This window comes from Zootermopsis nevadensis, unplaced genomic scaffold (assembly GCF_977971745.1).
Source record: "Zootermopsis nevadensis isolate Lab colony 2312 unplaced genomic scaffold, Znev_1.0 Znev_ptg000030l, whole genome shotgun sequence".
Classification (NCBI taxonomy): Eukaryota; Metazoa; Arthropoda; class Insecta; order Blattodea; family Termopsidae; genus Zootermopsis; species Zootermopsis nevadensis.
In genome coordinates this window covers 12569892-12582128 of record NW_028259162.1, presented here as the reverse complement: position 1 = coordinate 12582128, position 12237 = coordinate 12569892, and the positions used below count along the sequence as shown (strand labels likewise).

General features: G+C 34.4%; 3 protein-coding genes across 6 annotated transcripts in view; 1 reads left to right on the top strand and 2 right to left on the bottom strand.

Annotated features, from left to right (window-relative positions):
- Nucleotides 1-1036, bottom strand: part of wts (serine/threonine-protein kinase warts) — a 41826-nt gene extending 40790 nt beyond the window's left edge. The window contains exons 1-2 of one of the 3 annotated variants that reach the window (XM_022084034.2): nucleotides 837-1036; nucleotides 226-297 (exon numbers count right to left, since the gene is read on the bottom strand). The gene's annotated coding sequence lies outside the window, so the exon portion shown is untranslated. Of the gene's footprint in view, nucleotides 1-225; nucleotides 298-582; nucleotides 767-836 lie in introns of those variants that run through there. The other 2 variants (XM_022084036.2, XM_022084035.2) reach the window with 2 other exon arrangements.
- Nucleotides 1037-1797: 761 nt separating this feature from the next.
- On the top strand, nucleotides 1798-5699 carry LOC110839651 (NADH dehydrogenase [ubiquinone] 1 alpha subcomplex assembly factor 4). Of its 2 annotated transcripts, none has more exons than XM_087358370.1 (4): nucleotides 1798-1887; nucleotides 2260-2351; nucleotides 4503-4722; nucleotides 5147-5699. In XM_087358370.1, exons 1-4 carry the CDS (start codon nucleotides 1878-1880, stop codon nucleotides 5299-5301), a joined length of 477 nt encoding a protein of 158 aa, XP_087214496.1. In that variant the 5' UTR covers nucleotides 1798-1877; the 3' UTR covers nucleotides 5302-5699. The 2 variants fall into 2 exon arrangements, with proteins under 2 accessions (XP_087214496.1, XP_021939730.1); XM_022084038.2 differs by having other exon boundaries at nucleotides 1839-2147.
- LOC110839650 (embryonic ectoderm development protein escl) lies at nucleotides 4326-12212 on the bottom strand. The gene is made up of 9 exons (XM_022084037.2): nucleotides 11864-12212; nucleotides 11504-11643; nucleotides 10910-11081; nucleotides 9620-9755; nucleotides 7492-7655; nucleotides 6831-7070; nucleotides 6591-6743; nucleotides 5861-6075; nucleotides 4326-4683 (listed from the first exon to the last, which is right to left on the bottom strand). The coding sequence occupies exons 1-8, from the start codon at nucleotides 11960-11962 to the stop codon at nucleotides 5875-5877; spliced, it is 1305 nt and encodes a 434-aa protein (XP_021939729.1). The 5' UTR covers nucleotides 11963-12212; the 3' UTR covers nucleotides 4326-4683; nucleotides 5861-5874.
- Nucleotides 12213-12237: the final 25 nt, after the last annotated feature.

Here is a 12237-nt window from a genome sequence, read left to right as displayed (position 1 = left end):
AATTTAAAATTAACAATCTGATCTCATGTAAAAAAGGAAAATTTCAACCATTTATAATCACCACCAACTAAACTTGACTCTAAAATACTACTTAACTCTGTAAAAACAAAGATCAAATAACGTGGATTAGGCTCACAGATATCATATATACGACACAGAGTAAAATGTTAATGCCCTTTGCATAATTATATTCTTGCATGCAAAATATGCGTAACTGTAACTCACAAATCCTCATTGTAACTGCAAGCATATATTTTGCTAGGCACTCAGTTTGGACGGATTACTTCTGGCAGAACCCTGCAAAATATAAATATATGATTGTAAGAAATTGGTCTAAAACCTAGGTTATACTAAGCAGCAGGAATGTGTCTCAGGCCAATTTAAATGGAGGTTAAATACACGTTTAAAAACAAAACAAGTGGCTATAAATGCGCTTATTACGGTACTAGATGCACTACTGTCACACAATTTAAACATGTTAATCGCATTACGATTCAAAATTACACGATACAAACTGAAGTGGGCTAACTGAAACAGACATTCTGCACAGTACGTCTACATAATTAGTAAAAGGGATATTACTTATGTCACAAACTGCTATCACACATAATGTGTCATTTGAGCATAAAATATACATACTGCCAACAAAAACCATCGTAAAATGTTATATACGATCACTCTAACACAAAAAATACCATAACAAAAGAACGAAAGATGTAATCATAACTTTGCAAGCCAATGGTCGCCATCTTGAAGTGCCACATTCCGAAATATCAAGCCGAGACTTTGAAGTCAAATTGCTGTGTATTCTTACATGCAATTTCAAAGGAATATACCTTCATGTTCCATTTTGCCAAAATGTTCTTTTTGATGAGTATCATTTAATATTACACACTTATTACTATGGGCCTAAATTAGACGTCCACTTCCGAACGCTTCGGCCCTCCGCGAAAACTGATATGTCGAGAATGGAATGCGTCAATTAGGAGAATCTGAACCAGATGACACGTAATTTTTAAAATTTTGTTTCGTTACATTTTTTATCCTAGTTATATACTAAGCGTTGACAAGAATGAATCTTAATTGTTTACATGGCTATACTAAAGGGTTTTAATTTGTTCCTTAAAATACTCTGGGAGTGGTCACTGAAGAAGTCTCAACCAAACCTTGACTCTCAGATTATATGAAAACACGACGATGAAAAAGTTGACAACACATTCTATTTTTCTATATAATATCCAAACTATATAGAACCACTGCACAAAACATTTAGTACTAATAAATTATCAAGCGAATAATTTAGTAATATAATTTGCATTTGACAGTCATTCCTCGTCTATAAACGTTACGACCTACTAAGACGAAGGTGTGAAAATAAAGGTACAATAAATGTAATCTCATATATATTTTGCATTATGTTAAAATGATAACAGGAATGGAAAATAATAATACATTATTTTAAATGTATAATATTATGCACGTAAATAAATAGGATCACCACTAATGTATTTATGGTTAATGAACTAAAGGCAATCACCGTCTTAATATGAAATACCTATCACGAGCGAAGCTAATTAGAATTTAAAATTGTTTGTGTCAAGTACTTTTCATCCCTGTAATTCCGCTTACGCATACAAAAGAAAGAAGAAGCTTAAATGTATAAGTGGAAAGGAAGTTATATCACATTTCGTTTCTTTTCCGTTTCATGTAATTCGGAAAGTTAGTTTTTAATTTACATATTACCTTTGAGCCCTAATCCAAGTTTTACAAAGATTATTTCCGTATGAATCAAAGAACGTAGGACAAGGCGAACAGAAAGAAACCACTCTTGTCAGCAGAGAGTTTCGAGTATCTTTGAAAAGAATGTACGAGTGGGTATGAATTTGTGTACGTTGTTTTGTGACACACTTTGCAGCCCTTTAGGTTATGCTTATATGTAGCGATAGGACGTTCGAATCAGATGGAAATAATACATATTTTGTTCTCACAAAATTAACAAAACATGGGGAAGGTATTATCCGTTATTCAACGGAAAGTTTATCGGTTTAATGCAGAAAACAGAGCACACAGAATTATATCAAAGGATAAACCAACACCAGCACCAAGATATCCATCGACAATAAAGGAACTAGAAACTATAAAATCAGGTGGTTTTATTATGAATAGTGCTTTCTTAATTTGGGTATGACAAATAACCTTTCAGGTTCTAACTTATATAAGCGCAGTAAATCATAACCTAGCTTTTATTATTTGTCGTAGATTATCCACATATTTTGGAAGAACAATACAAAAAGGACTCTAAACTGGATGGCCGACTAAAACAGGTGTACGTGCACTCATATGATCCTATTGTAAGTATTTACAATATCTTATCCTAGAACGATTCCAGCCGGTATTCTGTTTCAACTGACATTAATGGTATGACAGAGTGATGAAAGAGGACTGAATTTTGGGGTAAAACGTTTCATATCAGAAATGGGGATGCAACAGCTGAAACAAGAAGGCTTGGAGTTATGTGATAGGATGCATGTCCTTGGTTATTTATGAACATAAATACATACACATTTTAAGATACAGGTGGCTAATGGATCCTACATTAGGGAACCTATTGTTTCCCAGACATGTTGATCAGTAAAGCTAGTTTTGTTCAGTAATGATGCCTTGTAGCTGGTTACCATAATTTGAAGATAACAGTGATACTCCAAAATGTTTGTATTTGTAAATACCTGCAAGATTACATGGCATCTCATCCCAGAAGACTGCAATCAACATTTTTACCACAGAAACTTAGTTTTCATCTTGCTTTTACTTCTCAGCATAGTCAATTGGTTTGGATGGATGATAGGAATGATTGAATTCTAAAAGGTTGACTTTCCAGTCCCTCAAAAGCAGCTAATTTTTTGTTAATGCCAGACTTATAGAAAAGTGAGCTCAGGTTCATATCCATCCTTTATCACACAACAGTTGTGACATTTTGTCTCTTCCACCTTCCATACTGTCTTAGTGTCAACACTCTCAGATAAGAAACAATATTTCAGTATTGTTAAAAAAGTATGAAATTCTAAATTCTCATAACAGGGAAGCTGTGGATTGTGATCTGAGATGTGACATCACGTAGTGGGTTAGCAGTATTTTAGAGGAAGAATTGCATCTACCTTCCTTCAAGTTTGAATATGGAAGCAAAATATTCCTCTAAAATGTAGGTAAACATTTACAACATTAGTATCCCGTGAGATCAGGTTATGGTTGTTCCCACACACCCCCACAATACTCGAAAGTTTGTTGCCATGTTAATGTTCAAAAACAAATTTTGTAGCTTTTGTAAGTATGATCATAAATCTTTTTCTCAACATCAGTGCAACATTAGCTTTCAAACCTGCAGTTGTACATCTCCACTGATGCTTCTGTTCACTCACAATTTCTGTCAGTAGATAATACTGACAGAATTCTTTATAAAGGTATGATTATGCAATAAAACTAAACAAAATAGGTACAGCTCTTTAACACACATTTCTGAAAGAATCTATATGAACTATAAAGCAGTGTGCTAATTTCAGAAATTTAGATACTTGCCCTCCCCCATTTTTACAGTAGAATTCCAGTCATTCATATTTAATTTTATACTCAACACTTAAAATGCTATTTTAAAAAAAGATTCTGATAATTTTTTTCTGTCTTTCCAAGCAAATGTTGAGATGGTACCTTAATGTAGGCTACAGTTACTTCTACATCCTTTCCAATTCATCATTCACAGTCACCTAATCATTCAACACTATATAACCACAAAGTTGGAAAAGCATAATTAAATAAACCAAGAATCAAACCCCCATACAAAAGACTCTCCAGCACAGACCTTTTCTCATAACAAATTAACAAATAAAATTACCACAGTTTAAGAAATGAGCCAGCAGAGGATTTTTCCTCAAGCCTCTGCATCCAGACTGGTTCTGCGGCCTACCCAGCCTCCTATCCAATGGGTACCAGGGTCCTTTCCCAGGGGTAAAGCCTGGTCAGGGCATGATGCTGACATCCCCCAAACACCTACATGGCGTATAGTGGGATAGCTTCACCTTTACTATACACAGTTGAAGAAAACCTGCCCTCCAGGCAAAGGTTAGATTTCAAAAGATACATTTCTTGGCATAAGAACTTCATCAAATGATCTACAGGAATAAACTACTGTGGGAATAAACATTCAGAAAGTAATTTGCACAACAGCATAACAATCTACTATGTAGTTCACTTAATTCCAAGGTTGGGTGACAATCTGTTCCTTGGAGAGACATATCCACTGAATGTGCAATGTTGACCTGAAGAAAACTATGGAAGTTGATATAGCATTTATTTGTTAATTTGAGGCAAGGAGTCTTTTTTCTTGTTTACTTGCATGATTAGCACTAAACAATAATGTGAATGAAACATGTCAATTTGTTGCTATCAAACAGTAGTAATTAATGGTGACATAATAGCACAAATATGTAGTTTCCTATATTTCTAACTAGGTTGCTGAACAGCAAACAACCAACAGTTCTCATTCCCTTCCACAAGATCGCAGACCATTGGAAGAGACTGAATTTGGATATACAGAGCCAATGATGATTCCTCAGGGCCGATTTACTCTGAAGCAAGCAATGAAGTTCATTGCTGATCACCATGCAGATCCAAACACTTGGACAGCAACAGCTATAGCAAAAGAATACAACATTAATCAAGATAAACTAGGTATAATGTCTATATCATACATATAATATCAATGCATTTATAATCTAAATCGTGAATGCCACTGATAGTGTAGGACAAAGGTTACAGTTGCATGGAAGATTAAAAAGTTTAAACAATGTATCAGCATGCATTCCTGTAGTATTTATATCACTTTATACTTGTGGCAAAAATGACATAAATCTTTAAATAAACATTATTTGGTAAGATCTTTTGTACAAAAATTCAAAATTTTATATTAACTGTCACTAGGTATACTTTCACAACAGTTTCATGTGGCAATCACACTGATACTGCCAACACGAGAAATCTGAAACAAAATTACTTGTGTGATTAAAACATTATTAAGTGGGGGCAGACAGAAATGAATAATTGTTGTTGTTTCATGTATACTTACACTCAAATTTAAATTTGTCTTTTGATACAGAAACAATTCTGTTCTATTACCGAATGTTTCAAGTACATATTCCTGAAGGCATGGGTAAGAAGATTCCTGTGAAGTTAAATACTATGACAGAAGAAACAAAGAACCCACAAATGTTACAATCAGATGAAGAGAAAATGCATCATGAACAAAAGTGAAAATAGTAATGGAATATAGAATTAATAGACAGTGTGCAATTTATGTAGATTGCTTTCAATGTAACATTAGTTTATAATGTTTAAATTATTCTACAGCTTGATGAGCTAATGTTCTTTTGTGCTACATGGAAGTTAATTTGGAATGTGAGACACATTTCCACTGTTCAGTAGCTCATTATTATTTATCATACAGTTCATAATACAGAAATATATATGTAGGAAAAGGACTTGCAATATAAAGAGATATGGAGAAACTTTGTACGAAAATGTATGTTTTCATAAATAATTAGAATAATCAGTTTGTTGACATATATGTACATGATGAATGTATTTGGACTGTGATAAAGTTACACAAAGTAATGTAATTATATATTCACATTACATTTAAAAGCAAACTATGGTTTTCTTTCTGTTTTTTAAAAATCTGCACAGATTCCTATTAAAAATATACTATGAAGTGTTGTTACTGTGAACTCTTGCTAACTTCAGCTAGTTTTACATCCCATCATGAACATCATTTAATTTAATCTTGTCAGAATTTTGTACATATAAAACTTACTTATTCCAGTAATATCATATGACCTTGTCCCATCGCCAAATAGTTCCATCATCACATACACATAGCAATATTGAACCATCACGACTGAGACTAGTCTGTCGAACTGCTGCCACACATCGGGGATGTGTCAAAGTTGTACATCGAGACTGAGTTGGATCAGTCACATCCAAATCCCACACAAATGTACGTCCAACTTGATTACCAAGTGCTAAAATCTGTAATAAAAACCAAGTGTGCATTAAAAACATTATATTTGTAGAGATTAATTTGGTTTTAAAGTAACACGAGTTTAAAATAATTATTACAGCAAGTATTTTTGTATAAGTACAAAACTGAAGAAAATCGGACAGAAGATGACTTGTCATCTGGAACTAGCACAGCACAGTCTAGTCAATATCTGCCAGATAACATCCCAGAAGACAGTCATCTTCATACTTCTTATTGTGTGATACACAAATCTCACCTTGTAAACCCACGTAGGGAGCTTATTCTACTCCATGTAAAGAGAATCAAAATTTCATTGATTTGACTCTGTCAAAGGTGTAAAATACGTTAAGCCATGCTGAAATATCAATGCTGCATATGGCCATCTCAAACTTAAAACCTTATACATGAGCATCCAGTGCTTTAACCTTCCCTGTTAAACCATTCAAATATTTTGTACAAATGCCAATGCATTACATTAAAAATAATGCACATTTTCTCAAGTACAATATTCTATTTAGTGTACCTTCTGCCAAAAATCCATTGCAAATCTGACAAACCAAATTTCACATTCCTTATATTCAAAACGGTGAATAATTGTAACACTTGTTTCATTTGATCGAAGTTCTCTGTCTTCTAGACGTCCTGGTTTCCAACACACAATGCAGTTTTCACAAGACTGTAACATAAAAATGTACATTCTCATTTTTGTAACTATGCATGGATTTTTAATTTTAACAAACTACATACATTTTAATAAATATACCTTTGACAAGACAAAATCACCGAGCCATCTGACACAATCAACATAGTTACGGTGAATATCTCTTGTAGAGAAATCTGGAAAGTGTTCCTTCAGAGAGTCGAAAGGCCTCAGACTTCGAGCTGCATTGAACTGATAAGATCCATGGATAGCTTCTCTCATTGTTTCTTTGTCCAATCGCCACAGTTTCAAAGAATGATCCATTCCACATGACATAATACGATCACCACACAGGTCAAAATCCTATTAACAAATGATACTAAATGCATGTACAATCACTTGAAATTTAAATTACAGTAAAAGGTAAACATGAAAATACAGTGTACTCCATTTCAAATTTCACTTTTATTTAAAGACAATTTCCCATAGAACTGACCACATAACATACAAAATATATTTCTATTTTGAGACCTCTCTAGAATTAATCAATGCATGACAACACTGGATAACACCATAACTCTCTGTATACAAAAGAAAAAAAAAGTAAATAATACAGTACGTGGTAAAATATAAGGCTCTCCAAATTCCAAAAATACCACCAGGATAAAGAGTATCATATAAAAGTTCTTTATTGTGATCTCCTAGTGAGTTATAAAACAGTTACTATGGTTGGTGTAATAATACTAAAGATGACACTTTACTTGGCAAAAGTTTCATTACTTACAGCGCTAAGGACTTCATCTCGATGTCCCTCAACACCACCGAATATTGCAATGCAAACATCTGTCTTGATGTTCCACAGCCTCAAAGCATGATCTTTTGATACAGATAACAATAAGTTTGGATCACGCGGATGGAATTTAAGCTCATTTATAGCATGACCATGACCTGTTTAGCATAAGGTGACATAATGTTTAATAGAATCCACCATCAGGAAGGTCCAGGAAAACAAAGGGAATGTAAATGAATGGACTAAGGTGAAGATGTTAATTTACTAGGTGAAAATATAAGTATCATAAAGAAAAACACAGAAGCTCTATTCAAACACAAATAAATCAAGAAACTTACATAAGAGAATTCATATGATCAAATGCTACTACAAAACGTGCTCTATAAGTAAATGCAGAGAAAATTAAGTACATATTCATGTCTAATCACCAAACAACATGACAAAACTGTTATATTATGTCAGGTAATAAATCCTTTGGAAACGTGGCAAACTTCAAATGTTTGAGACCAACAGTAACAAATCAACAATTCATTCACGAGGAAATAACACATCAAATTCAAAGAATGCTTACTACAGTGCAGTTCAGAATCCTTTCTCTTCTTGTCTGCTATCTTCAGCAACTGAAGACTACAATATGCAAATCATGTTACCTGTTTTGTATGGGCATGAAACTACGAAGAATAAACATTCAGGGTGTATGAGAACAGGGAGCTTAGGAGAATATTTGGATCTAAGAGAGATGAACTGAGAGAAGTACACAATGAAGAGTACCAAAATTTGTACTCTTAATCAAATGTTTTATTAGGGCGATCAAATTAAGAAGAATATGGGTGGGGCATGTAGTGCATATGGAGGAGATGGGAAATTTAAACAAAATTTTGGTTTTAAAGCCTGAAAGAAAGAGACCACATGGAAGACCCAGGCATAAGTGAGAGTACAATATTAAAACGGGTCTTAAAGAAATAGGTTCAGAGGGCATGGACTGCATTAATCTTGTTCAGAATCCCTGATTATTATTTACTGCATATAGAGTTGAGCAATGTTAACCTTGGTTTGTGAATGAAAGCATAAAAGGTTTATATCTTAACATGACTACTGAAGATACCAAGTATTACAGGTTCATCAAAAATTTGAACAAAAATTATGTCTGGAACATCTGTATAAAAAGGCAATGCATGCTGCAACACTGGTACGTTCCAATGTGTAATTCAATTCAATTAATTTATTTACGTGTTTGCCAACAGCAAGAAGCCAATAACAGGCAAACACTGATAATACATACAATAATAATGAAAAATAGTACACAAACAGATTAACTAAACTTATACATTATTATTATTTAGTGTTCTGTAAAACGAGAAGTTGAGAATAGGGAAAACTTATACATGTACAGTATTAAATATAACTGCCAAGTACAGGCAAACCCAAAATAGAAACAATATACACAAAGAAAAATAAATGAAGATATATAAATAAAAACCAATAATCCACCTAGGGAACACTGATATAAATGTAAAACGTTACAGAAATACAAATAATCAGATAACCAAGCTAGATCATCTATCAAGACAACCTATCTAGATCATTTCCCTTATTGTGAATGTGCCCCCAATAATAATAATGAAGTATCTGCTGCTAATACAGTGTTAATAACATAACTTTCAGCCATCTACAAACTGTCAGATGTGTGTGAACACTACATGAAAAGTTATTTGTGTGAATAATGTATGTTCACTGCCAAACATAACTTTAAACCTTATGTTATACACATTCTTAGAATGCGTAAAGGAGTGTTTACAAATTGTCCAGTTTTGAATAAACCGATAATGTAATGTAGTGTTTTATTGTAACAGGGAACCTTCATCGACTAAATCACATCCAAAGAGCTGCAAAGATGGAGGAAGAAGAGACCATTTTCAACATATTTTGTAAATGTTTTGATAAATAATGGTAAAACTATTGCATGAGTTTTGGATCACTCTGTACATACGACTTAAAACTAACAATAATATGAGTATATGAATAAAATTGCACTGTAAATAAAAGTTGAGCATAATTTCACTGTGGTGTCTGGATAAGGGAGCAAGGATCGTAAACTTGTTCAATTTGTTTAAATTCTCACCAATGTAATGTCGCACACAAGACATTGTTGCTGGACTGAAGATACGTATAATGCCTCTTGAACCTGCTACAGCCAATAACGGCTTTCCTGAATCCTCATCAAATGACCATGCACAAGTGTAGTAGTTTTCATCAAGCTGGTAGCAAGTTAAGAAAAGTAAGTACAAAGGTTTCTTCAATACAACACATTTTAAAAAGTTCTTAATATTAAAGTCAGACACTAACTTCTCTATGGAGGCTAAGCAATATTAAAGTATGAAAGACAGAAGGGGTGAAGGAAATAAATGAAACCTCCAAAAACAAAATTTTGTGTGCAAAGAAAATATTTGACAATTTCCCAAGAAGAGCTTCGTCGAGTATTTCGAAACATGTTAACGAGATGTGAAGTTGCCTGCAAGCACAAGGAAGTCACTTTGAACATATTTTGTGGTTTAAGGTAAAAACAATTAATGTAATAACATGTATCAGTGACGAGAAATATTTGTAGTTCGCTGTTACTAGCGGCAGTGAAACTGATTCGCCGGTCACCCACCAGAAGAACGGGCATGACTCCAGCTGACATCAACAGTGCGTCGGCTGACTACGCAATGCAAGTCACGACCGCTGCCGCATAAATTGGAGACCCGGTATATCCACATGATTATAAATGATGTGTTGATCCCTGATTATAGCAGTTATTAGAACATTTGAATTTTATATAACAACACAGCTAACAGCCTCAGATTATGTAGTAAACTACACAAAGTCAAAAGTCTGAAGTCTCTTATAAACAGAGGATTGTTATACTTACAGTAGCATATGTGGAAGATATCTGTCTTTGCCAGTGTTACAGTAATACTTTCATTCGCTTTTTATTCCACAGGTACTTCATTTAATGCATGTACATGAAATCAATAAATCCACAGATGATGAATTCATGCTACAGGTTGACAGTATATTTTATTCAGTGTTGTCCAATTGCATAAGGTATAAGAATGACCAGTGGCGAAGCATCTGTGCATTTATTTTCAGTAAACCTCAAGAAGTATTACTAACTTCTTTGTTTCTGATTTTAGGCAGTCTGTTGAAAGCTTAAAAAGTCTAGAAAAAAATAACAGCATTTTAAAGGCTGAATCTTCCTTTGTCATCAGGCAAGGAGGACAATACCTACAGTAGACAAAGCAATCAGGAATAGCTTGGCCTACCAGATCCAATAGAGTAGGTGTCTTTCTCTATACCTGGTGTCAAGGACAATCCATACTTCCAAACAATGTGATTTTTAAGACTTCTGCTTCTGATATTAAAAGGATACATCAGGATCAGCATAACACTGCAGTAATTTAATCCCACTGCCTTCAGGGCATTCATATACAGAAACACGATTGCTTCCAACAGCTGCAAATATTAGGGGCTGTCCTTCTTTCAGATGATGATTAAATTGTGCACCAAACAGCGGTTGACCATGGTCTTCCTTCACACTAGTCCTGAGAAGGTTTGAAAAAAAAGGATTATAAACAAAGATGGCTGCCTTCTGGTTTGTAGCACTGTGCAATCTGGCACAAGACTACCAACATTTCAGAGGTCCTTCCTGCCTTCATCAACAAGGCAATGGGCCTACCAGATTACACAGTGCTACAACCCAGAAGACAAACATCTCTGTGCTCACAGCCGTGAAAACCTCAAATCCAATAGGTTTATAAACATTTGGGGTTAGCATGGTAAATTTTAGAAGTCTGAGGAATTAATCCTTTAGGCTTTAAATTTACTTTTATGACTAGTAGCTGCAATCAGCAAGATTCACCTTCCCTCAGATGTGACAAATATTAAACTTTGACAATTTAAAAAGTACCACGACTCCCCCTTGGCTCACAGGCCACATTTCATTAACTATCAAAATTATACATACGAAAACTTGTACTGAAGCTTCATGTTGTTCTTGATAACTTTCTTTCGCCCTCTTCGTCCTTTCCTTGCTTTACTGGTAGGAGTTTCACTTCGTGATGTATTGTCAGTTGTAGACGTGCTCCCTACACTTGAAGTTTCATCCTGAAAGAACCATACATTTTTCAGTTTCACTTATATGAGAATTACATTTTAATTTCGGTAACCACTTTTTTGGGCTACCATAATAAATTAGGCCTTAATCATCAGCCAGTTCTTATACCTAACCTCTAAAGTGTTTCTTGCAATAATATGTCACATAAGTAAGTTCTAAGTAAGTTACAACACGGTAGCCTAGGGACTTTGGGACGAAATTCATTCTTACTGCATCGTCTCCTGAATCTTCCGTATTTGTCGATGGCTCCGAATTAATATGAGAGCTTTTCATTCCTTTCGTTTTCATCCAAGAAGAACCTGGTGACATTGCCACCAATCACAAATCCAAACGCTGCCAGCAAACACACGCCATATCCGTAACCTCTCCACTACTCCTTCTAAATAATGTTTCATACGCCAATGCCTTATACTTTCAACCTTCTCTCCTCATTTCTGTTCATTCTAGAACTGTTTTACAAACACGACAAAATCCGTAACATCAAATCAGGTCGAACCAAAGAAACACCAACTTCAGCACACTCCACAACTTTTTACTCGTCTTTGACATGGACACGGATAATAGATCATGGATCGCTAGCACAG